The sequence below is a fragment of the Neophocaena asiaeorientalis genome, unplaced genomic scaffold, assembly GCF_003031525.2.
Source record: "Neophocaena asiaeorientalis asiaeorientalis breed wild unplaced genomic scaffold, Neophocaena_asiaeorientalis_V1.1 scaffold680, whole genome shotgun sequence".
NCBI lineage: Eukaryota > Metazoa > Chordata > Mammalia > Artiodactyla > Phocoenidae > Neophocaena > Neophocaena asiaeorientalis.
The window spans coordinates 289,814-315,743 of NW_020171816.1; the positions used below are offsets into that span (position 1 = coordinate 289,814).

The 25,930-nt window shown below is 52.0% G+C and overlaps 2 protein-coding genes and 1 non-coding gene across 9 annotated transcripts in view; all 3 read left to right on the forward strand.

Annotated features, from left to right (window-relative positions):
* The first annotated feature begins 4,418 nt into the window (after positions 1-4,418).
* Positions 4,419-18,892, forward strand: MON1A (MON1 vesicular trafficking associated A). 7 transcript variants are annotated; one of them, XM_024737980.1, is made up of 8 exons: positions 4,419-4,684; positions 5,768-5,839; positions 10,011-10,097; positions 14,476-14,615; positions 15,852-16,337; positions 16,915-17,680; positions 18,358-18,505; positions 18,606-18,886. In XM_024737980.1, the coding sequence occupies exons 3-8, from the start codon at positions 10,030-10,032 to the stop codon at positions 18,744-18,746; spliced, it is 1,749 nt and encodes a 582-aa protein (XP_024593748.1). In that variant the 5' UTR covers positions 4,419-4,684; positions 5,768-5,839; positions 10,011-10,029; the 3' UTR covers positions 18,747-18,886. The 7 variants fall into 7 exon arrangements, with proteins under 7 accessions (XP_024593748.1, XP_024593757.1, XP_024593761.1 ...); XM_024737989.1 differs by lacking the exon at positions 10,011-10,097 and having other exon boundaries at positions 5,709-5,839; XM_024737993.1 differs by lacking the exon at positions 10,011-10,097.
* Positions 10,124-10,230, forward strand: LOC112395236 (U6 spliceosomal RNA). The gene has a single exon (XR_003002333.1). It is a non-coding gene; the product is annotated as a U6 spliceosomal RNA (small nuclear RNA).
* A 2,618-nt stretch (positions 18,893-21,510) lies between the features above and the next one.
* MST1R (macrophage stimulating 1 receptor) overlaps positions 21,511-25,930 on the forward strand; it is a 14,121-nt gene continuing 9,701 nt past the window's right edge. The window contains exons 1-3 of the mRNA XM_024737317.1: positions 21,511-21,650; positions 21,812-21,919; positions 23,049-24,344. Of these exons, the coding sequence (XP_024593085.1) occupies positions 21,917-21,919; positions 23,049-24,344 (1,299 nt within the window). The 5' untranslated portion in view covers positions 21,511-21,650; positions 21,812-21,916. The remainder of the gene's footprint in view (positions 21,651-21,811; positions 21,920-23,048; positions 24,345-25,930) is intronic.

Sequence of the window (25,930 nt, forward strand, 5' to 3'; positions counted from 1 at the left end):
CTGGTGCAGTAATAAAACCACAGAAGGATAATACTTGTACCTATGTGGCCACAGTGGAAACAGGAAACATGGACTGGGATGAGGGGAAAGAGGGAAGAATGTCAGAGGAGCAATTTTGGTAGGAAGAGCAGGAGCTCAGTTTTGGGTAGGTTGTTTTTTTGTTTGTTTGTTTGTTTGTTTTGCGGTACGCGGGCCTCTCACCATTGTGGCCTCCCTCATTGCAGAGCACAGGCTCCAGACGCGCAGGCTCAGCGGCCATGGCCCACTGGCCCAGCTGCTCCGCGGCATGTGGGATCTTCCCAGACTAGGGCACGAACCCGCGTCCCCTGCATTGGCAGGTGAACTCTCAACCACTGTGCCACCGGGGAAGCCCTGGGTAGGTTGTTTTTGATGCCTACTAGACAAGATGTGGAGTTGGCAGTTGGCTACATGAATCTGGAGTTCAAGGTAAAGGTCAGGGTTAGAGATGCAAATCTGGGAGGTATCAACATATCGCTGGTGCTGGTATTTAATGACATGGGCCTGGATGAGATGACCTAGGGAATGAAGGAGTGAGAATAACCGGAGAGCAGAGTTGCAGCCCTGAGGCCTGGGGCACACCAGCACTAAGAGGTTTCAGGGAAGAGGAGGAACACCTACACAGAGCTGTGGGTACTTTGACTTTGCTTCCCAAATTGGGCCATTGTTGGTGGTTCTTTCCCTTATCGGATAGTACTTTGTCCTCTAAGGAGGTAAACATATGAAAGAACTAATTATTTTTGCCTTATGCCCAAGCTCCTTGGGCAATAATAATTGCTACCCTTTGTCACAACTCTTTGCCTGGCCTTGTGCTGACATTTCATTATCTCATTTAATCTTCACAATAACTGTATGATATCCCCTTTTGTAGTTATGGAAACCAAAGCCCAGAAAGATTAACTTGCTGAAGCTGGAAAGTAGAGGGTGGGGGGATTCCAACCCAGGTCAGTCCTACTCCAAGGCTCATGCTCCTGCCTACTTTCCCCTTTTCCTTATGGTGATTACTGAGTTTTCAGAGGAAGCATCTAGAATTTTTTTTTTAACTTACATTGGCCCATAGTACTTGTAAGGTTGTTTATATTGCCTAAGACCAGGAATATGAGTATTTAGAATAGCTGACCCAGAACAGCACCGTCACCCAGAATGGGGAGCACAATGTCCAGCTGCAGAGGTAGCTTGACTCACTTTCAGCCCCTAAATTCTCACATGGAAGAACCCAGCAAAGAGGAAGACTGTTGTGCTGCCTGTTGTTCTTTGTTGCCTTGATCACACTTGGGACCATGACTCTTCAGCATCGAAAGTAGGGACTTGATCAAATGTTAAAATGAGAGACAGGAACCAGGAGAGATACAGATAATACAAGGGCCACAGAGGAAATTTTCCAGCAGAGCAGGAAAACCAGCTGCCTTACCAGGAACTGCAAAGTAATAAAAACAGGAAGGAAAACCTCTTCAAAATTTCCAGGGAAGAACTGACTATTCTTTTTAATTAATTAATTAATTTATTTTATTAATTTATTTTTGGCTGCGCTGGGTCTTCGTTGCTGTGCGCGGGCTTTCTCTAGTTGCGGTGAACGAGGGCTACTCTTCTTTGGAGCACGTGGGCTTCTCATTGTCGTGGCTTCTCTTGTTGTGGAGCATGGGCTCTAGGCGCACAGGCTTCAGTAGTTGTGGCACGTGGGCTCAGTAGTTGTGGCTTGTGGGCTCTAGAGCTCAGGCTCAGTAGTTGTGGCGCATGGGCTTAGTTGCTCCGCGGCATGTGGGATCTTCCCGGACCGGGCTCGAATCCATGTCCCCTGCATTGGCAGGCGGATTCTTAACCCCTGCACCACCAGGGAAGCCCGACTATTCTTATTATTAGCTCAGAATACTTCATATTATATAATCTTGTATTTGTAGGAGGAAGAAACTGCTGAAGATGCTGAAAGAGTCATTTAAAAATTTGACCTGAGTCACACCAGCAAGATAGCAACAGGGCTGGTAACAGATCCCAGCCTCAGGATACAATCGGGTCTTTTCACTTCAGCTACAACATTTTCACAGCACCTCAGGTTCTGAAATGTCCACTCAAGCTATGAAAGAAAAGACATCTGGGGAAGAACAGAGGTCTTATTACCTTTGCTCCAGTTCCAGCTAGTCCTCACCACTGCCCAAGGCTAATCCTCACTCAAAGCCCAAGGCTTGAAGCAGCATCATACAGGGCAGCAGAGCCATCACAGAATTGACATGTATTATTATTCCAAAAGACCTAGATTTATTTCCTGGTAATTCTATCAGTAAAAAGTGACCTTTAGGGCTTCCCTGGTGGCACAGTGGTTGAGAGTCCGCCTGCCGATGCAGGGGACACGGGTTCGTGCCCCGGTCCGGGAGGATCCCACATGCCGCGGAGCGGCTAGGCCCGTGAGCCATGGCCACTGAGCCTGCGTGTCCGGAGCCTGTGCTCCGCAACGGGAGAGGCCACAACAGTGAGAGGCCCGCGCACCACAAAAAAAAAAAGTGACGTTTAGGAAGGGTTGTCCCAATATTCAAATATAGGTCAATAGGTTGATTTAAACAGAGTTTTAAATCACAACCTTAAAACGTTTCGTAAGTAGCCACAACGGTTTGCTCTGAGTGTCCTAGGCTCAAGAGTTAGCCAGAAGCCCATGGGGTAAATGGCCACTTGCTTGGCTAAGGAGATGCAATACTTCCAAATGACAGTGGTGCTATCTGTTTGAGCTGATGTGCTTGAAAGCAAGAGTGGGACTCAGATAAGCCCTGAGGTCACGTGGAGACTGTTGAGGAGATTGGTTAGGTATGTTAAAAAAAACTTTAAATTTGTCTTCTATAGGGATCAATTCTATGGGCTGCAGTTTCTGGTTAATGGAATGTAGCCAGGATATTTCTGTATCAACCAGAGAATATGAGACCTTCTTGGCTTGAACTCTCATAATGTAATATGGCAGGATTAATGAGAGTAAAACTATATAAATGCTATTTACTCTAAGGGTGGGAGCCTGTCCTGCTGAGCTAGTAAGGAGAGAAAATACTGAGTGACCTGTGGAGACTGGGAGAGACTCCTCTCTCCTTCCCAGGGGAAAAGATAGTTAAGGAATTGGGCATTTTCTCACATGTTCTTAACTATCAATAAAAGGGAGGAGAAAGCTCCCATTAAACTATGTGCAAAGGTCTAAGTCCTGTGCAAAGCCATCTCCGGTAAAAGGCCACAGCTTTGTCACAATGTCAGTCACAGTCCAGTGTTGTGGAGGTAGGCTCCAAGTGGCAACTGTCTGAGACTATGAGAAAAGCCCAGGGGCAGAGCTCTCCCTCAATTCCAGTGTAGGACTGAGATGGAGACAGAACACTGCATTGGGGTATTTGGAGCAGCAGAGAGAATCAAAGGAGTGACTTCATACTTTTTCCTTCATCCCTGAACTGTTGGGTGAACTAACCATGAGGCTATTAAGTGATTTAATTGCTTCAGAGAAAACATGAGCAGTATTGTTGTTAATCCCTAATTTTATTTCTTTAAACTACTCTCCAAAAGTAAACTTGTTGATTTTATGTTTTCCTGTTTTTTTCTAGAGGTGGTATCCAGGCATTCATCTTTTTTTAAAAGTTCCCCAGGTCATTCTATGTGCAGAGTTGAGAGCTACATTCTAGAGATTCATACTGTTATACGAAAACGTGCCTAAAAGGATGTTCTGGGACTTCCCTGGTGGCACAGTGGTTAAGAATCCACCTGCCAATGCAGGGGACACGGGTTCGAGCCCTGGTCCGGGAAGATCCCACATGCCGTGGAGCAATTAAGCCTGTGCACCACAACTCCTGAGCCTGTGCTCTAGAGCCAGTGAGCCACAACCCCTGAAATCCGTGTGCCTAGAGCCTGTGCTCCGCAACAAGAGAAGCCACTGCAACGAGAAGCCCACTCACCGCAACTAGAGAAAGCCCGCGCACAGCAACGAAGACCCAATGCAGCCAAAAATAAATAAATTTATTTTAAAAAAAATGTAAAAAAAATAAAAGGGTGTTCCTTTAGCAGCAGTTGGTGTGCCTACATCCTTTACAGTCAGTGTGGCCCGGTCCACTAATGACATTTATCCAGCCCCCGAACTTGCACTGTCCTTCCACAATTAGTGGAGGAAACAATGCCATAGTCTCTTTCTTTCGCTTTAAATAAACCTCTTGTTGGGTCGGGCGGAGGAGCTAGGGAGTCTGGGCCTGCGGTCCACCCCAGGCTTTGGGTTTGGGGAGGTGCCTGAGTTTGGCCGGGACCCTGTAAAAGGCGGTGCGGGATGATGCCACCGCTGACCCGGGTCAGGCCCCGCCCAGGTCTCTGCCGGGACCTGGCGCCCCGCCCCACCTCGCGGCGGCCGTGCACTGCGAACTACATTTCCCATAATGCACACCAGGGCGGGCAGGGCCAGGCCCAGCGACTGGAGCCGGGCCTCCGCCGCCAGAGGCCGACGAGTGCTGTCTTCCTGAGCCGGCAGCCGGGCAAGGGGCCGTGGGAGGGAGCGGTGGCCTGCGCTGTGGCCATGTCTGTGTCTGCAGGGGGCCGTGGTCCCGCGAACCTGAACCATCAGTCCGGGCCCGGCCGGACACCCGTGACCTCCCGGGGGTCCGGCAGAGGGCAGTGACCAGCAATCTCTGTGCTTCCTGACCCCTTCCCCCTCCCCGAGAAACAGGTGAGTCCGACTGCCAACCCACGTGGCTTGGGGGCGCCAAGAGACTGGAGAGCTGTCATCTTTGAAGGGAGGGGCTTGAAGACTGGGGGCCCCTGCAGTCTACGCCGCCACTTGCGGTAGAAGGCTGGGTCTCTCTGGGGTCCCTTCGCCGGTTCCCAGCTGGGGAATATAAAAGGCGAGGCCTGGAACTCTTTCTTCGGTTGGAAGGGCAAAGTCCTGTAGCCCCAACGCACACACATTCGGCCCAGCAGAGTGCTCTCAGAGACTGGCAGAGGTTGACTGTGGGGTGGGCAGGAAGCTCCTGAAAGTGTCTTGAGGCTTGGGACTTTGCCTTCAAGGGTGCCCTGGCTCAGATAACCAAGCTGCCTCTTGCACCTGTTGAGCCATACTTTCTGGGCTCGAGTTTGCTGGGGAGGGTGAGCAGCCTTTGTCAGAAAGGGGAGTGACCAGTAGCAGTGACAAGTACCAAGCTATACTCTCAGCGTGGAGTAGGCATCCTGCTGAAGCAGTTACAGCACAGCCTCACCTGGACTCTGTCTGCCACACATCCATGCATCCTGGCACCATCCTCCCAGATAGCCCACTCCCCAAAGGGTCAAGGCAGGATAGGGCACTATCTAAGCAGGAAGAGGGAGCAAGAGTGGTAGGGACCCAGTAGGGAGGGGTTCTTGCAAGGCCCTTCCTCTCTCCAGGCCAGGCACCTAGAGGAGGGAGGCATACCAGAAGGGCTGATTGAGCTAACTTGTTTGGTGACATTGCTCAAAGGCACAGCAGAGCACTTCTAGGGAAAATAGCAAGCCCTGGGGGCTTCTAGAGAGGCTGCCTGAGAAGGGGCCCCAAGGGAGTATCTGGGACTGGTTCCAAGAGACCTCTCTTGCTTAACTGCTTCAGGCCCAGCCACCCAAGAGCTTCAGCCACACAGGTTATGGCTCCAATGGGGTTTGGGGTGGGTTTTGCTATGAGTCATTCACCCTCCCTGCCTAGTTTCCAGTGTAAATGTCCAGAGAACTGTTTGCTTCACCAGGGCTTTTGGCTGGACCCCGATACTTGCCTTGGAGATATTGAGGTACTACATGATTTCAGGTGGTTGGAGAACTGTTCGGAAGGAGATGTCCACTAGCCCCAGCCAGCTGACCCTGCCCTCACAACATGCAGGTACCATGTTGGGTAGTACTCAGCCATGCTGGGCGCAGTTACCTAAATCCCACTGGGATCAGTGGGTAGTGGGCCCTCAGGGATAAGCTGCTGTAGACCTTGTTTTGGTCTTTGAGCCAGAGGTGCAAGGCCACAGAGCAGGGACATGTGGTAGAAAGGAGTTCAGCTTGGGAGAGACTTCTGGGAGCAGCAGGGAAGTTACAGGTCTGTCCTGAAACTTCAGGAAGAATAGCCAGTTAGCCTGGAGGAACTCCCAGCCCTAGGCCCAAAGGCATCTCTTTGTCCCAGCATCACAGATGGGTCATTTCAGGCCAGAGCCCACCTGGCTTCATGATGTCAGAAGCACGTCCTGCTCACTAAGGGCCTGGCTCAGGATGAGCAAACTCGCAAAGGACTGATTTACATGGCAGAGATTACTGGATCTGTGTATAAGTGCAGGTACACATGGTCTGAATAAGAATAATCATGATGTGCTAAAGACAGCTGAGTGTATATGTGCCTACTCTGTGCTAGGGTAACCAAATTACATGGATTATCTCATTTAATCCTTCCACAACCCAATGAATCAGTGCTGTCATCATCCTCATTTCATAGGTGAGAAAGCTGAGATTTATAAAACCAAGCCAGGTTAATACACGCCCCTCTGACTCCAGAGCCATTGTTACTGAACACTTAACTATACTACCAAGGACTAAGTCTTCCCTACAGGCAGGAGTCTCCCTAGGCTACATTGGAGCTGGGTGTTCTCTGAGGATCTTTCATCTTCTCCCTTCCAAAGTCATTTATCTGACAAATGTTAATTAAAGTCCTGCTTATGGAGCTGACATTCTGAAATTTGCGACAGCTCACAGGGTTACCTTCAATGTAGAAAAATAAAGCAGGGCAAGGGAGATAAGAATCCAGGATATTCCAGGAAGGCCTCTCTGATAAGGTAACACTTGAGCAGCAACCTGAAGGAAGTGACAGAGTGAGTCATGTAGATATTTGGCCAAGTAGTGGAATAGGTGAGGTGGGGGGCAGGGGGAAAAGTAGGGAGGTGTGGTCCAGGCAGAAAATTCAGCAAGAGCAAAGTTCTGAAGTGAAGGAATACTCAGGATTTACATTTACAGTATACTCAAGGAAAGCCATGATGTCAGTGTGGCTGGGTTGAAGCAAAGCAAGTAGGGGAAAGAATAGGAGATGAGGTTGAAGAAGTAATTTGGGGGGTGGGGTGCAGTGCGTGTAGACAGAGAGGTTCTTGTGCACCACTGTGAGGAAATTGGCTTTCTCACTGGGTTAGGTGTGACCATTACAGACTAGTGAGCAAAGGAGCTACGTGACTTGACTTCTGTCTCAAGCAGATCACTTTGAGTGCTGTGAGAAGGATAGACTGTACAGGGACAAGGACAGAAGTGGGGAGACTGGTTAAAAGACTGTTGCAATGCTGGAGAGGGTGTGGAGGAAAGGGAACCCTCTTATACTGTTGGTGGGAATGTAAATTGATACAGCCACTATGGAGAACAGTATGGAGGTTCCTTAAAAAACCAAAAAGTAGAACTACCATACGACCCAGCAATCCCACTACTGGGCATATACCCTGAGAAAACCATAATTCAAAAAGAGTCACGTACCACAGTGTTCATTGCAGCACTGTTTACAATAGCCAGGACATTTACAATAGCCAGGACCTAAGTGTTCATCGACTGATGAATGGATAAAGATGTGGCACATATATACAATGGAATATTACTCAGTCATAAAAAGAAATAAAATTGAGTTATTTGTAGTGAGGTGGATGGACCTAGAGTCTGTCAAACAGAGTGAAGTAAGTCAGAAAGAGAAAAACAGATACCATATGCTAACACATATATATGGAATCTAAAAAAAAAAAATGGTTCTGATGAACCTAGGGGCAGGACAGGAATAAAGACACAGACGTAGAGAATGGACTTGAGGACACAGGGATGGGGAAGGGTAAGCTAGGATGAAGTGAGAGAGTGGCATTGACATATATACACTACCAAATGTAAAATAGATAGCTAGTGGGAAGCAGCCACATGGCACAGGGAGATCAGCTTGCTGCTTTGTGACCACCTAGAGGGGTGGGATAGGGAGGGTGGGAGGGAGACGCAAGAAGGAGGGGATATGGGGATATTTGTATATGTATAGCTGATTCACTTTGTTACGCAGCAGAAGCTAACACGACATTGAAAAGCAATTATACTCCAATAAAGATGTTAAAAAAAAAAAAGTCTTGCAACAATCTGCTAGAGAGGTAATGTTGACTGGGACCAATGTGATAGTGGTGGAGGTGATGAGAAGTGGTCAGATTCTGAATATGGGCATTTCCCCATGGAACATCAGTAATCTGTTCCATGAAAGTTGGACATTCTGTCTGGAATCACTAACTTAGTATCTGTTTCCCACTTTTTTTTTTAACATTTTATTGAAGTATAGTTGATTTATGTGTTTCCCCATTATTTCAAATGGGAAAAAGTATAATTCTTCCTTCATCAACCCCAAATCCCCAATTTTCTAAAATGGCACTAAAACACAAGGAAAAGACATACCTAATACATGCCAAATAAATTATAATGTTAGGATACAAAATGCTTAAAACACTTCCTCCTGATCAAACAGTGTTGCTTTGATACAGCATCATGGCCTCTTGCAGTACCTGCAAATAGCCATGATGTAAGTAAACCCCTTTTGTTGGTACTCAATGATCTATCAGTTCTATTTGAAATGTAATTTGAGGCTTTAAATGCACATTCCTTTATTTAAAAATATAGATCAAGTGTTGATAATAGTTTTTTTCTGTGTAAACATAAGCTCAATCAGTACAAGTTTGTTGTATTAGTTATCTATTGCTGTGTAACAAGTTATCCCAAAACTTAGCAGCTCAAACCAATAATAAATATTTATTATCTCATACAGTTCCTGAGGGTCAGGAATTTGGGAGCATCTTAGGTGGATGATTCAGGCCCAGTGTCTCTCATGAGGTTGCAGTCATTCAAAGGCATGACTGGGGCTAGATGATTTGCTTCCAAGACTGCTTGCTCACATGACTAGCACATTGGTACTGGCTGTTCTCAGGTTTCAGTTTCTTACCACGAGCTCCTCTCTTTAGGGCTGCTTGAGTGTCCTCACAACTGATGGCTGATGGCTGCACCTAGAGAGAGTGATCCAAGAGAACAAAGCAGAAGCCACAATGTCTTTTATGACCTAGCCTCAGAAGTCACACATTGTCATTTTCACATTATCCTGTTGGTGACATAGATTAGTTCTGCTCAGTGTGGGATGGGAGTATATAGACTTGAATGCTGGGAGTTGAGAATCACTGGGGACCATTTGGAAGGCTGGCTACCACAGCTGTGTATTAAAAACCAAGAGGCATTCTATGTGGCAAAGGTTAATGAGAGACATTTTGCTGGGTGTACCTGTATTCTGAAGATTTGCTGGTGGTTTGGTATATGAGGTACGGGAAAAAGAGAGGCATAAGGGATGCCTCCAAGATTTTTTGCTAAATAACTGGAAGTATCAAATTGTCTTTCACTGAGATGGAGAAAACTCTGAGAGGAACAACTTTTTAAGGGGATGATCAGGAACTCAGTTTTGGACATAGAACTTTGAGATACTATAAAATATCCAAGGGCAGACATCAAGTAAACAGTTAAATGTGTGTGCCTCTGGAAGTCAGAAGAGAGATTAGGACTGTGAATAAAATTTGGAATCATTAATTTATCAGTGAAATTTAAAACCATGAGACTGAATAAGGTCACCAAGGGATCGAATGAAGACAGAAAAGAGATCCAAGACCTGAAATCTTGGTCCCTCCACAGTAAGAACTGTAAAGAGAACTTAGAAGGAGTGGTCCATGAGGTAGGAGAACCATGAAAGGAGAGTGATGTGCCAGAAGCCAAGAGAAGAAAGTGTTTTGAGAGAGAGGAAATAATCATTGTGGCTGCTGAGTGAAGTGAGATGATCCTGGAGGTCACTGGAGACCTTGAGGGAGCAGTGTTACTGGAGTAATAGTTGGAATGGATTCAAGTGTGAATGGGAAAAGTGGAGAGACACCTGAGCGCTCCACATTCCCCAGTCCCTCTGGCCACATGACTAGTTCTGGCCAGTCTGGACTTTGAAGTATTTAAGAGTTCTGACATGACCCTCCAGCCCTGTCTTCCATTGCCAGGTGACGGCAGAGCTATAAGATGCTAGTAGCCTGGATTCCTGAATCACTGCCCGGAGGGAGCTGCTCTGAATTGCTACCAAACCCACAGTACGTGAGCAAAAAATAAGCCTTTAGTGCTCGCTTCGGCAGCACATATACTAAAATTGGAACGATACAGAGAAGATTAGCGTGGCCCCTGTGCAAGGATGACATGCAAATTCCTGAAGCGTTCCATATTTTTTGGTTCAGGCGGTAATGCGAGTGATGGGGAGCGGCACAGGGTGGCAGATGAAGGTTCGCTCTCCCGCTGCTCACCTCCTGCTGTGTGGCCCACTTCCTAACAGCCCATGTCCCAGATAGAGGTCCGCAGCCTGGGAGTTGGGGACCCCTGCTGTATATAATGGAGTCAGCCTGTCAAATTAGGAACTTGTAAATATTTTAATACATATTATCCTTTAGAGATTATTAAAAAATGCTTGCAAAATCTGTGAAGGTGGTCAAAAGGTACAAACTTCCAGTTATAAAATAAATAAATCCTGAGGATGTAATGTACAGCATAGTGACTATAATTAATAATGCTTGTATATTTGAAAGTTGCTACGAGAGTAGGTATTAAAAGTTCTCATCACAAGAAAAAAAATTTTGTAACTATGTGTGGTGATGGATGTTAACGGACATGGTGGTGACCATTTTGCAATATATACAAATATTGAATCATTATGTTGTAGACCTGAAACTAATATAATGTTATACATAGATTATTTCTCAATAAAAAAATGCTTGCAATAAAAAAAAAAAGAAAAAGCCTTTAGAGAATTCCCTGGCAGTCCAGTGGTTAGGACTCTGCACTTCCATTGCCTGCAGCCCAAATTCAATCCCACAAGCCATGTGATATGGCCAAAACAAACAAAAAAAGCCTTTATGTGTAAAGCATCTACCATTTTGGCACTCATTTGTTACACAGCATAGCCTAGCTTACGTGACTAATTAAACTCCAAGTACTGTTTATTGTTTTGAGGTTTGTTTGTTTGTTTTATAAAGGACAGCAAAAAAAAAAAATAGGGTGGTACCTAGAGGGGAATGTAGAGTTAAGGGGAGGTTTGTTTTAAGGTTTTAATTGAAATAAAACAAACATAAAGTTCACAAATCGTAAGTACAGCTCAATGAATTATAACAGAGTAAACACATCTAAGGGAAGGTGTTTGGAAAATGGAAGAAACATCAGTATATTGGTGTTGAACAGGGGAGAAGGAGACACTGATGATCCGAGAGAGAGAGGGACAGCTGCTGAAGCCATCTGCTTGGATGGGTGAGAGGGGCTGGAGTGGAGGCGTTAGTGGAGCCCAGACAGCTCATCTTTAGTAAGGAGGAGGAAGGCAGAGTCTGGCAGGTGAGGTGAGGTGGTAGTGGGAATCTTGGAAGTTCTCTTTTGCTGACTTCCATGTCCTCAGTGAAATAGAAGGTAAGGTTATCACTGATAGTGCTGAGGGTGAGCATTGGAGAAGATGATGGAAGCTTGAGAAGAGAGAAGATGTGAAGCTCTCCACTAGGGGAGTGGGGAAGTGAGTACACATAGAAATGTAGGGCATTCCCATTTAAAGTAATTGTTCTGGACCCTCTCCTCAGAAAAAAGCACATACCAATCCAGGCCTCCATCCAAGGAGCCAGGTCCAGAAGCCCTGGCCACAACCCCAGGACTGGCAGTAGCAGCTTGCCCTCTGCCTGTATATGGACAGACTCATCTCTCTGGGGTCGCTCTCTCTTTACACAGCAATGCAGACCCCAACCGGGCTTTTAGGTTAGCTTGTAAAATAATGGTCTTCAAGGTTCTCGTGTGGCCTGTGTCTTCTTGCTCAAGATCTGGACATGCCCTAGTTTCCTTAGCACCCACTGCTCTGGGCTCCGTGGTGTTGCGGTGGCTGTTTTGGCCTGTTTTGGATTGCTCCTCTTGGTCTCAGTCTCAGAGGAGGCCTTTCTGGATGCCTCCCCAGGTTCCTGTTGAGGGCATGCAGCTTCTTAATTACTCTTCATCAGAAAAGGTGGACCACACCTTGGTCTTCTGGGCTCTGACCCTCGCTGGGAACCATCACTCTTGATTGTCCTGATGGACAGGATTGGTGGCCTAGAAAATCCCAAAAGGTAGATGTTCTCCCAAATAATCTTCCTTTGAAGATTATTCAAAGCGCACTCTGTGTGGGGTGATGCTGTTGACCAGTGGTACCCAACCCCCACTTAACTCTGTGGTGCTCCGGGACCAGTGGGGGCGTGGCCATCAGGCCAGTCTCTGGCCCTGCCTCCCTCTCTGTCTGTTTTGCACATTGAACTGCTTTACAAGATTAATTTGAAGAAAGGATTCCATAGCTTACAACAAAGATGACAGAAGAGCTTGAAAATCAATTCTTTGGGTACACTTGCAGGAGCTGCCTGCTAGGAACTTGTGGTCGGAGAGAGTTCTTAGACACAGGTAAGCGGGGGCCACACAAATGCTAGTGCTGGTGACACTGTTTTGAAATCACTCTTCTCGTGAATTTTTTTTTTTTTTTTTTTTTGCGGTATGCGGGCCTCTCACTGTTGTGGCCTCTCCCATTCCGGAGCACAGGCTCCGGACATGCAGGCTCAGTGGCCATGACTCACGGGCCCAGCCGCTCCGCGGCATGTGGGATCCTCCCGGACCGGGGCACGAACCCGTGTCCCCCGCATCGGCAGGCGGACTCTCAACCACTGCGCCACCAGGGAAGCCCTCGTGAATGTTTTTGAGCACCGACTTCATGCCAGGCTCAGGGTGGAGTCATTTGCCCAAGGTTACAGAGCTAGTAAGGGACAAGCCTCAATTATTCCCTATGGACTCTGCTCCAGGAGGGCAGGGACAGAGTCTGCTTTGCTCACACTAACACCAGTCCCCCCCAGGCCCCTGGCCTGCCTGCAGTGCCTTCCTCATGAGTCTCTGACTAGTCTTTGCTGCCCTTCTAGCCCATCCAGCCAAATTTCTATTCCCTAAAGGGTTAGTGCCTCAGATGGAACCCCTCTCCTATGGATTGTTTGTTGCCTGCCAAATGAAGACCCTTCAGCCTGACATTAAGGGACCTTAGAGGCTGATCCCAAGAGAGCCACCCAACTTCGTTATCCCTGACATCCACTCTTGGCCACCTCCACCTGGCCCTGAGGCTGCAGAAGGACTGGGAGATCAGGCTGAGTTTGTCCTTAGTGTCCATCAAATGGGCACTGAGAACTGACATGTCCATAGTTGTTTTTAACTGGAGAGGTGAGCCCTGGTGCCAAATTCAAAAGGTACAGATGGCAAGGAGAAAAGCAAGGCTTGGGCCTGTTTACTCTGACTCACTTCGTTCATAGTAAATGTCTAAATATCAAAAAGAACTGATTTGTCAACTCAGTTTTGAATGGAGAAATGTTCATGGTAGGATGTACAGTGGAAGATATCAGGATACAGAATGGTTTCAATTCCCAGCTCCAGCGCTTCTTTCCTATCGTGACATTGGAAAATGTACTTACACTCTCTCAGCTTCAGTTTCTTCATATGTAAAGCTTGTCTGACAAGAGTGCCTGCCTCAGAGAAGAGTGATCAGGATTACATAAAAATCCACATAGGGACTGGGACTTCCCTGGAACTTCTAGGGGTAAAGAATCCACCTTCCAATGCAGGGGATGCAGGTTCGATCCCTGGTCAGGGAACTAAGATCACACATGCCGCGGGGCAACTAAGCCCGCGTGCCATAACGAGAGAGAGAAAGAAACCCTGCACACCACAACTAGAGAGAAGCTTGAGTGCCGCAACTAAGACCCGACACAGGGACTTCCCTGGTGGCGCAGTGGTTAAGCATCCGCCTGCCAATGCAGGGGCACGGGTTTGATCCCTGGTCCAGGAAGATCCTGAAGATCGCAGAGCAACTAAGCCCGTGCGCCACAACTACTGAGCCTGCGCTCTAGAGCCCGTGCTCCGCAACGAGAAGCCACCGCAATGAGAAGCCCGTGCACCACAACGAAGCTTAACCCCTGCTCACCGCAACTAGAGAAAGCCCACAAGCAGCGACGAAGACCTAACAGCCAAAAAAAAAAAAAAAAAAAGTATATTTATTTATTTATTTTGGCTGCACCGGGTCTTAGTTGCAGCATGCAGGATCTTTAGTTGTGGCATGAGGGATCTTTTAGTTGCAGCATGCTGCTCTTAGTTTCAGCATGCGGGAACTAGTTCCCTGACCAGGGATTGAGCCGAGCCCCCTGTATTGGGAGCACAGAGTCTTAACCACTGGACCACCAGGCAAGTCCCCCATGCATTCTTTTATAATCAGAAAGAGAACAGCATGCTTCTTTAGAAGGGAATATTCAGAACCCATTCCCCAGAGGTTTGAGTTAGCTGGGTCCTGGTGAGGGATACTTTCCTGTACTTAACCACTCTTAATTATGCCAGTGAATCCTGCCACTAGCACCTTCCCCCTTACCCTCAATGATGCCTTTGTTTGCCCCACAGGAGAGCCCAAGGGATGGCTGCTGACATGCAGAGGAAGAGAAGCAGCGAAGGCCCTGATGGCACGTTGGCTCCTTCTGATGGGCAGAGTGTGGAGAGAGCTGAGAGCCCCACACCAGGACTGGCCCAGGGAATGGAGCCAGGTATGGGCAGGGTGCGCAGCCCCAGCCAGCTTACAGCTAGAGCAGCCTCCAGGGCAATCGGGATTCCCAACCACTCTTTCACTGTCACTCATTCATGCATGTGTTCACTCACTTGTTAGCTATTTGTCATGTGCTGGGGATACTGCAAGGATCCAGGCTCAGTGTGCATCTGGCCTTCCTCTCCACTTCATTTTGTGCCACTTGCTCTGTGCTGTCTTGCCACCAGTGTGGGCTCTTCTCCTATTTCCTGTGTCTACAGGTACCTCCCTGGCTCCTTCTCTCTCTCTCAGCTCTCAACTTAAATGTCACCTCCTCACAAGAGAGGCCTGCTCTGACCATGCTCTGCACAGAACACTAGTTAATTTGTAGTCTTATTTGTGTGTGTATGTATTGCCCATCTTTCTTGTCCACAAGATTGTGAGCTCTTTGAGCACAGAGCTGTTGTATCCCCAATGCCTGGTACAGTGTTGAACTCATAATAGAGACTCAAAACATATCTCTTGAACTCTTCTGTCCAAAAAAAAAATCAGTAAAGGAAAACTGACATGGTCCCTGCCTTGGGGGAGCCACAGGCTAGTGAGAGCATTCCAGTGGAGGGGGCTAGGAACCATGGGTCCCTGTGCAGGGTCAGGGAGCCTTCTCCCAGGGAGAGAGATTTGCTGAGCACAGGAGGTATTCCAGGCACAGGGCGAGGTGCTGGGAACACAGCAGCGAAAAGCCAGGTTCCTGCCCATGAGGGGGAACCCCACTGCAGTTGGGGAGAAGGGCAATAACTGATAAGTGCCCCAAGAGACGTCAAGGAGGGGGATATGATAGAGTGCCTGGGTTTGGGGGTCAGGTGACAGGGACAACTAACATCTTTGCTGTGAGCTGAAGTGTGACAGGGAGCTGGCATGCAAGGAGGTGGGAGTGCCTTCCATGCAGAGGGAACAGGAGATGCAGAGGCCCTGAGGTAGGTGGGGATATCCAAAGAGCAGATGCACGAAGGGCTGTGAGGTGAGAGTGAGAGGGGCAGGCAGATACTGGCTACCACCACAGCCTTGAGGGGTTGGGGTCTTATTCCCAGGGTGAGGGGAGGAGGCTGGTGGGCTGTAAGTCACAGCAAAGCATGACTTGTAGCCAGAAGGAACAGTGGCTTACCTCATCAGGACAGGCAGAGTACTGTATTGGGCACCTTGCTGGTGAGGTGGTCTGCCAGAAGCTACTGCTCTAAACACCAGGGCTTTTGGCTGGCAGGTGCCGGACAGGAGGGTGCCATGTTCGTCCATGCCCGTTCCTATGAGGACCTGACTGAATCAGAGAATGGGGTGGCTTCTGGGGAGAGCCCCAAGGAGGGTGCTGGTGGTCCTCCACCTCTGCCTACAGACATGCGCCAGATCAGCCAGGACTTCAGTGAGCTGAGCACCCAGCTGACAGGTGTCGCCCGAGACCTGCAGGAGGAGATGCTTCCAGGAAGCTCTGAGGACTGGCCGGAGTCCCCAGGGGCAGCTGGGCGACCAGCCACAGAGCCCTCAAGAGAGGGCACTGGTGAAGGGGATGAGGAGGAGACTGCTGAGGCATGGCGCCTGCACCAGAAGCATGTCTTCGTGCTGAGCGAGGCGGGGAAGCCTGTGTACTCCCGCTATGGGTCAGAGGAGGCACTTTCCAGCACCATGGGTGTCATGGTGGCCCTGGTATCCTTCCTGGAGGCTGACAAGAATGCCATCCGTTCCATCCATGCAGGTGAGCCACCAGGAGGAGGGTGCCAGGAGGTCTCCCTGGCCAGGAGAGACCATACCAGGTTTCGGACTCCCAGGGACTAGAGGGCTGGGATGTGCTATGTGACCAAGGGTAGTCCCTCCACCTCACCGAGCCCCAGGTCCTCATCTGAACACGGGAAAACAACACTGACTGCCTCATAGGGCTGTTGTGGGGGCCAAAGGTGGCTCGCACATGGGCTTTGCCCTTGGAGAAGGTGAGAAGCCAGGAGAGGTGGCCAAAAAAATCCCAGGTCTTGAGCCCCACCCAGCTCTTGCCACTTAGCCCAAGAATGTGTGTCTTTCTGAAGTGCTTCCTGCATTTTAGCTGGTCCCAGTCTGTGAAACAAGTGGCAGGAAAGGGGAAAGGGGGGCCCATGGGCATCTGTTTTTCTTTCATCCTGAAGCCCCCTCTGTGTGCACAGTTCTGAGGGGAGGTGGAGAGATTGTGGAAAGCTGCACGGGAAAAGCAGGGCTCTGAGGGTGCTAGGGCAGGCCATTCAGGGAGGGCTTTCCGGAGAAGGGCTGAAGCTGACACCACCCCTATCCGTCGGTCCCATCAGATGGCTACAAGGTAGTATTCGTGCGCCGGAGCCCACTGGTGCTGGTGGCGGTGGCCCGCACGCGGCAGTCGGCACAGGAACTGGCGCAAGAGTTGCTCTACATCTACTACCAGATCCTGAGCCTTCTTACGGGCGCGCAGCTGAGCCACATCTTCCAGCAGAAGCAGAACTATGACCTGCGGCGCCTGCTCTCGGGCTCTGAGCGCATCACGGACAACCTGCTGCAGCTGATGGCGCGAGACCCCAGTTTCCTGATGGGGGCGGCGCGCTGCCTGCCCTTGGCGGCGGCCGTGCGCGACATCGTGAGTGCCAGCCTGCAGCAGGCGCGCGCCCGCAGCCTCGTCTTCTCCATCCTGCTGGCGCGCAATCAGCTTGTGGCGCTTGTGCGCCGCAAGGACCAATTTCTGCACCCCATCGACCTGCACCTGCTCTTCAACCTCATAAGTTCCTCCTCGTCCTTCCGCGAGGGCGAGGCCTGGACGCCCGTGTGCCTGCCCAAATTCAACGCAGCCGGCTTCTTCCACGCACACATCTCTTACCTGGAGCCTGACACGGATCTCTGCCTGCTGCTCGTCTCCACCGACCGTGAGGACTTCTTTGCAGTGTCTGACTGCCGCCGCCGCTTTCAGGAGCGCCTGCGGAAGCGCGGAGCGCACCTGGTGCTGCGGGAGGCACTGCGCACACCTTACTACAGTGTTTCCCAAGTGGGCATCCCTGACCTGCGCCACTTCCTCTATAAGTCAAAGAGCTCGGGACTCTTCACCAGGTGAGGGAGGGCCTTGGGGAGACTGCTTGAGGGAGACAAGGGCGTGGGGGGGTGGGGCGGCCGGCTGGTTGGGCCTGAGCTCTGTTGCAGTCCTGAAGCTGATGACCCCTCTGGGAATGGACCGACCTTCTGTGTCTGTTTGACTCTGATACCAGGGGCCCAAACCCCCTATCACCCTACTCCCCATCAGCATACACCTCTCTACTTCAGTCATTTCCCATAAGGCCTTGAAATACCCAATACACCCAGGGAAGGAAGCTGGAACAGAGGTCTCCTCTGTTTGGTCAGTTTGGTTCAGCCCAGGATGCACAACTCCTCCACTTCCTCCTCCAGCAGAGGGGCTGGGGCCAGATGAGGCATCTTCTGTCCTCCTTTTACCCCTTTTTGGTCCAGAAGGTTCCTGGCTCACTTTTCCTTCATCTCAGACCTGTCACTCTGTCTAGGACACCTAAACCCAGATTGGTTTTTCCAAGGGAGGGTCACCAAAGATGCCATGAACTTGGGGGAGAGGGGAGAACAGGGCTCCAGTCTGGGTGGGCCCAGCTTTGTCCTGGGGAGTCTTCAGTGGTGAGGAGACAGAGCATGGTGGAGTCTCCCTGGCTAGAAACAGGTGTTTCTGGATCTCCAGAGAAGCCAGTGGAAGTCATTCCTTTGCGAACCTACTCCCCCATCTCCAGCCCTGAGATCGAGGCCCCGTACACCAGTGAAGAGGAGCAGGAGCGGCTGCTGGGCCTCTACCAGTACCTGCACAGCCGCGCCCACAATGCCTCCCGCCCACTCAAGACTATCTACTACACGGGCCCCAACGAGAACCTCCTGGCTTGGGTAAGGCAGCCCTGGGATGGGCTGGGCTTCATTGGGGTCCTGGGCAAGGGCCACGAGGGTTGTCTAATCTGGATGACCACCCTGTGCCCCCTTCCTCCAGGTGACAGGCGCCTTTGAGCTCTACATGTGCTACAGCCCCCTGGGAACCAAGGCGTCGGCCGTCAGTGCCATCCATAAACTGATGCGCTGGATCCGCAAAGAAGAAGACCGCCTCTTCATCCTCACGCCCCTCACGTACTGATGAGAATGTGTGTGGGCTCGGCCCTCCTAGGCACACCAGGCTGTGGAAGCCATGGGAGCTTCCAGGTGGGGCTGGCCTCTCTGGCCCAGGCAGCAGGCAGGGACTCTGGGTTGGTGTGTGCATTAAAGTGCTTTGGGGAAGACACTTGTGGGCCTTGTCACTGGTTCCTTCACTCTCACTCACACACAGACACTGGATCCTCCTCCCTAGGCCCTGCCCATGCTTCCCCATGCACAGCATCACATGTGCTCAGAGTTGGCCCCTGGGCTGGGGCTGTTTTCATTCAGCTGAAGTCCTGCCACGTGTAAAGTGTTCTCTAGGACCCCACTGGCCTTCCCCACCATGACCAACCTCCCGCAATGCCCCACCCCACGCTCAGTCTGAGCCCCTGGTGCCTCCCCTGTTACTCCTAGGTGGGATTCCCAGCTGCATGGCCTGAAGGACCACCCAACCACCTGGGATCCCTGACTGTGGCTCTGCTTAATGGACTGCTGTAGTTCAGCAGGGGCTGAGCTGAGTAAGACAGGGACAGTCAAGTGGAGAGAGTCTGAGCCCGGGCATGGGTGGGAGCCCTTGGTGAGGTGGCCCAGTGTTCAGCACAAGTTCAGAGTCCAGCCTCACTATAGCTGTAGGCCTCTGGGGAAACTACTCCAGCTTAGGGTTCCTCATGAAGGCTGTCCACCTCAGCTCCCCTACCTCCAGCCAGCACATTCCTCAGGATGGCCCCCAGGAGTGAGCCAGAGGACCTGAAAGAAGACCCAGCTGACCTCTGGGGCAGGAGTGGACCCTGCCCTAAGAAGGGCTGATGCCCTTTTCAGTCACCCTGTTCCCCGGCATGGCCCAGCCTACGTGGGTCACCAGGAACATCCCAGGAGGCTCAGCAGTGAAGGCCCAGCCCCATTCACTCTACCATGAGACCTTCTTAGGACAGAGCCCAAGGCACAGTGCAGAAAGGTTCTACCTCCCTGCTGGGGACTCTCCCAGTTATGCCACAACTGAACCATCTCACTGGCCAGGGAAACAGAAGACCTAGGAAGTGTTTGGGAGAATAGTGTCCATGGAATATGGTCTTCAGACTATAGAGTGAATCACCTTCATGCAGTCTCTGAGTGCTGGACCAAGATACTGTGCCACTAAAACCAACCCATGCTGGAAAATGTGTCTTTGTAGGTGGCATAGGCCAAGGATACACTGGAATGAGTCACTTACTGTCCCAGGAAATGGCAGCACAGCCCCTGCCCTTGGCCCCACCCCAGATCACATTAGAATGGGTATGGCAGCAGGCCACCTGCCCAGACCCCAAAGCCCCTCTGGAGCAGCCACAGGCTTGGTGGGTGCTGCTCACACTGCCCACATGCCCTGGGTCTCTTTTCTGTCTGCTTGCTGTTTCTGTTCCTTCCCTGAATCCTGGAAAGGGCACCAAACCACTGCCTCTGGGGCCAGGGTGATGCCAGGCTAGCTGTCTCTGACTGCTACCGGTGTTCTTCTGGTCAGCGGTCAGCCTCCAGGTGTCCCTGCTGGCTACCCTGATCCTTGTAGGGCTTCCAGCTTCTTGCCGTTCAGCACCTATTCTGGGTGGGGGTGGGAAGAGATAGTCACAATTAGATAAGTGTGTATACCTAGGACAGTAGGCACCTAAGAGTGCGGGGTTTACCTGTTTGGGGAGCAAGGAAGGGACAACAGGCAAACAGGAAAGGTGTTCCTAGTGGAGCAATGAGCATGTGCAAAGGGATGAACCTGGTATGAAACCTGGTATGGTAAAGAACCTTGTCCGACTGGGTAACAGTGAAGCTGGAGGAGTCTTTAAAGCCTAGGGTTCTCAAACTCCAGGTAAAAGTCTGGCAGTGGGGAGCCACAGAATGTTTTAAAGCTGCAGAGTGACATGGTCATATTGTGGTTACAGAGGTCCCCCTGCTGTCATTAGGATGATCTCTTTGCGTTGGAGAAAGAGGCTGGCACTAGTTCTCTGGAGTAGTGTTCAGAGGGGAGTGAGAGCCCAAAGAGGGCAAAGTGGCTAGCACTCCTTCAAGGTGACAAATGCAAGGGCAGTGGGGTAGGTCCTTAGCTGAACGTGGGCCAGGACTTGTGAACTCACCTTGAGAAAGTGATTGTATTCGGCACTGCAAGGCTCCATTAGCTGACTTCCCCCACATGGCTTGCCTGCCCCCCTCCCACAGACCAAGTGGATGAGGAGGGAGGAAGGGGCACTCTGTGGATGCCTGCTGTCAAAGACCAAGGCTACCTCAGAGGAGATGCCAGCCTGGGGGCAGCCAACAACTTGGCCACATGATGGCAGCAGAGAACCAACTGTTGACTGCTGCACATCCACCCCCAAAACAGGTGAACGGGGAGGACCCCTCAGGTTTCCTCCCAACCCCTATAAGTCTCTCCCAATGTCCTGAGGCAGAATAGGGGTCACAAGAACCCATGTCTCAGCACCGGGCAGGGAATGTTTCATATCAGTTTTGCCCTGCATGACTATCTTTAGACATGTTGACTGTGGAACACAGGAATGGTGCCATAATTTCTGATGTGTGTTTATTCATTTCCGGGCCAATTCTGGTTAGCGAAGGGAGTGCCTTTTATGTTGCCTCAGGCACGGTATCCTCCCAGCACTGGGTGTGGCCGCCCCCGTGCTGTTTCCACCCTGTCACCAGATGCTCATTAAGCTCCAGCCTGGAGGGGTAGGGGAGTCCTGCATTAGGAATGGGGGGATGGGGGGAGTCAGGTATCCAGAGTAAACTGTGCTGGGGTAGGTGTAGCACAGGGTCTGTGGGACCCACAAGATGGACTTGTCACCGCCTGGATCAGGTAGGCTTCCCGGAGGAGATGCCACCTAAGTTACAAGAGAAGGAAGGGAAAAGGGTGCTCCTGGAAGGAAGAACAAGGAGTATGGGCTGGATGGTGAGTAGAGGAGACACTTGTAGGGTCAGGCTGAATCCTGTTGGGCTGAGGGCTCCTCTCCCCACCCCCACCCGTCACCCTCCAAAGCTCTGGGACTCACAGTTCACAGGTCCCTCAGACCTCAGCCTTGGGCCACCCTGTGATGCTTTCCCTCCCTCCAGGGTCCAGGCCCACCTGGCTGAAGGGGATGTCAGGCTAAGGATGTACCCCAGGGCCCCCCTCCAGTGTTGCGGGGAGCCAAGTTACCAAGGAGCAGATGCTGAGAGATGGTAAGAGCAGACCTGAGTTGACTCCCCTATCCCTGCCCCGCATATATCACAGCCTGGAGAGAGAACTCTGGGTTACCACCTAGCGAGAACTACACCCTCATTTCAGAGACTGAGAGGCTGAGGCCCAGCATGGCTTACAGAGCAGGTTAGAGGTGCCCTGAGAGCCAAAGCCCATGTTTCCCTCATATCAGGGAGGCCCTGGAGCAGAGCCAGGAATGAAGGCCAACATTTTGTGTTTTATTGTCCCCATCCTACAGCTTCCACCTACTGAGGCAGCAGTGGACAGACCAGAGCTAGGGTTGGGCCTCCACATAAGTTGCTTCTCCTCTGACTCTAATGTCCAGCCAACAGGGCTGGCCCCATCTTATAAATCCCACCTGCCCTGGGCAGGCGGGATGCAATGCACCATGCTGACACCATCCTGTCGCTGTCAACCCAGGGCAGGCCCACAGAGGGATAGTCTCTGCCCACAGAGGCTAGTGCCACGCCTGAGGTCTCTCCACACCTCCCCTCTGGTTCTCCACACATTCCTGGCCTCTGTTCCCTACACTGTGGGTCCCCCAGGCCCTGCCTGGAACGGGTGTCTGAGGATGTTGCTGTATCCTGGCGCCAAGAGAAGAAATAGGCCAGGTGGTCCTCAAATGCGCTGAGGCAACACGCCCCCTCACTTCGCCCAGTCGGTCGTGGGGGGTGGGACGGGACAGCTCAGATCTACTTAACCTCTCTCCAGGCCACTCCACGCACACCCACCCACAGGCCACTGAGAAAAAGGGGACCAAGTGTAGGTGTAGGACCCAGGCTTCCGAGGGCCAGGAAAGTCGAACAGGCAGAAGGGCTGGGCTAGGCCAGGCATAGAGCAGGCCCCGCCCACAGCCCCGCCCCCACACCCTGGCCCCGTCCGCCCCGCCCCTGGCACTCAGACTTTGCTCCAAGCACCGGCTGGGACCGGCAGCTGGGGCAACAGGTGCGGCGGCCTCTCTGCGTGTGTGTACGCCCGCGCCAGGTGCTCAGACCCGAGGGCAGGAGAAGGCGACGGGCATCTCAGGAGTCCCGGTGGGGTCGGTGCCCCAGGGCTCCCAGGACCGGCGCTCGACGCTTGTCCAAACCCAGACTTCTCGTTGGCTCCCAGCCAGGCCCGGGCCTGCAGGAACCTCCGCGGGCCGCCATCTGGGCCTCGATGGAGCTCCACCCGCCGCCATTGCAGCCCTTCCTGTTACTACTGCTGCTACTGCTGCTGCTACTTCTGCCGGCGGTGCCCGAGACGGGAGGGTCCTGGCAGTGCCCGCGCATCCCCTATGCTGCCTCCTGCGACTTTGACGTGGAGTACTTGGTGCCCAGCTTCTCGGCCGGCCGGCCGGTACAGGCTGTGGCAACCTACGAGGGCGGCAGGGAAGGGAGTGCCGTGTTCGTGGCCACACGCAATCGCCTGCACGTGCTTGGGCCTGATCTGCAGCCAGTTGAGAGCCTGGCCACCGGCCCTGCTGGGGCCCCTGGCTGCCAGACGTGTGCGGCCTGTGGCCCAGGCCCCCACGGCCCACCGGGAGACACAGATGCGCAGGTTCTGGTGCTGGAGCCGGTGCTGCCTGCACTGATCAGTTGTGGCTCCAGCCTTTGGGGACGCTGCTTCCTGCATGAGCTAGAGCCCCGCGGGACAGCCCTGCACCTGGCGCCACCAGTCTGCCTTTTCTCGGCGCACCACAATCATCCGGAGGACTGTCCCGACTGTGTAGCCAGCCCGCTGGGCACCCTCGTGACCGTGGTTGAGCAGGGCCATGCCTCCTACTTCTACGTGGCATCCTCACTGGACTCGGCGGTGGCCGCCAGCTTCAGCCCACGATCAGTGTCCATCCGGCGCCTCAAGGCCGACGCCTCAGGATTTGCACCAGGCTTTGCAGCACTGTCAGTGGTGCCTGAGCACCTGGCTTCCTACCGCATCGAATACGTGTACAGTTTCCGTGCAGGAGCCTTCGTCTATTTCCTGACTGTGCAGCCAGCCAACGTGGTAGATGCTCCTGGCGCCTTACACACGCGCCTGGTACGGCTCAGCGCTGTCGAGACTGACCTGGGTGACTACCGCGAGCTGGTCCTCGACTGCCGTTTTGCACCTAAACGCCGGCGACGTGCGGCCCATGAGGGCGCGCAGCCCTACCCGGTGTTGCAGGCGGCCCACGCTGCTCCAGTGGGCGGGCGACTGGCCACTGAGCTGAGCATCGCTGAGGGCCAGGAAGTGCTATTCGGGGTCTTCTCGGCTAGCAGAGACAGCGGCCCAGGTGTGGATCCCAACTCTGTCGTCTGTGCGTTCCCTGTAGACTTGCTGGACACTCTCATCGAGCAGGGTGTGGAGCGCTGTTGTGAGCCTCCTGTCCACCCCGGCCTCCGGCGAGGCCTCGACTTCTTCCAGTTGCCCAGTTTTTGCCCTGACCCGGTGAGCAGAAAGAAAGGGCCCTCGCTTGTGAGCAGTGTGCTCATGCTTCTCTTCCAGCACTGAGAGGATCTGGGACGGGGAGGGCAGGCAGGGAGAAGTTTTCTCTTCCACCCAGTTTCTTAGGGGGTGGTGTGAGGGCATCAGCCAAACAAAGACCACACTGGAAGCTCATCTCCCAGCCAGGCTAGACCCTGTTGCTACACCATTTTGCTCTTTCACCCTCTCACTTACCGTGGCCCCTTGCTTTTTTAGGTAATCTCTCTTGTTATGCGAAAATTGGATTACATCATAACTGTCTGTCTACCAGGCACACTTCCAAACTCTGGGTACAATGATGGTTGTCCCTTCCTACCTGCCCACCACATATACCCTTAGGGACACACAAAACAACAGCACCCTCCCCCCCACAGGCAGATACTCACAAATTCGCCCAGACTCACATCTACTCACCAACACGTTTTCGCTTTCCCTGCGGGAATACTTGTTTTGCTCTGCTTTCTCAAGAGGGTGGGGCAGGAGTTGTCAGAGAATGCTCCCCTCCACCCCTGTTCCAGAGAGCCTTCCGGGCCTTGGAAGATGGGGGCTTGTCAGGGAGCCTGCGTGCCTTGGGCTTTCCGGACCCACTCACCCCTGATTGTTCTCCGTGGGGTGACTGGGGGAGGATTCAGGACATAGTGAGAAGGTGGCTTGGCTCTAGTAAATTCCAGGAGGCTCACCCCGGACTTGTGCAAGCAACTAAATATCTGGGGATGAGTAAAGGCCTAGGAGGGGCTGGTTGGATTTGGTTCACCATGTAGGAGTCCCAGACTTTCACCATAGTTGGGGCCCTTCTCACCCCAGGCAGGAGGTCTCCCAGCCTATGCTGAACTAGGTGCTCCTTCCTGCAGACCCTACTCAGGTTCTCTTCAGCCATGGTGTCAGGGAGCTAGAGCAGAGAGTAAGAGGACATTCCTTAAAATGCTTGCCTGATGACAAACCCAAAACTTATCCCTTGAAGCCATTGAAACAGTCCCACCCTACATTACAAGAGATTAAGCCAAGGAAATGGGGTGAACGAACAAACAAGTGGCATTGGACAAGTGGCCTTTCAGGGAGCTAACCCACAGTCACTGCTCTCTGAGTCTTTGGCTGCCCTGGCGCTCTGGCCCTGCTGTGACATTCTTCACTGGCTCCTTTCGCTCTGATTGATGCCCCAGTGGTGGGAGAGAATTTACACACAATGAGGGGTGGGGGGATCTTCTGCCTCCCTCCTTCAACTGACTCCCTCTGGGTTGAGGAGGCCCTAGGGGTTGAGATCCCTAGTCTGGGTCTGGGCAGCCCTGACTGCCCTCCTCTCCTTCTCTCTGGGGAGTCAGAACCTCTCCCTGACTTGGCTAGTGGTCAGGGGATCAGAAGACACCCAGCACGACTTGGCAGTGCAAGGCTCCAAAAGGACTAATCTCAAGCCCTGGAGCCCAGGGGCAAACAGGCAGCGGTGCAGCTCTGACCAGCGTAGGGCCTCTATTCCACCCCACAGCCCCACCTGTCCCTGAGTCATACTGAAAACACCTGGCTGGCTTCCTGCTAGGGCCAGGACTTTTACTCAC

Bases quoted from the DNA above. Each gene is read 5' to 3' on its own strand.
- MON1A (XM_024737980.1), top strand. From the start codon at position 10,030: ATGCTAGTAGCCTGGATTCCTGAATCACTGCCCGGAGGGAGCTGCTCT. The intron at 10,098-14,475 runs GTACGTGAGCAA...TTTGCCCCACAG, and splicing joins GAATTGCTACCAAACCCACA to GAGAGCCCAAGGGATGGCTG. The intron at 16,338-16,914 runs GTGAGCCACCAG...CGGTCCCATCAG, and splicing joins CATCCGTTCCATCCATGCAG to ATGGCTACAAGGTAGTATTC.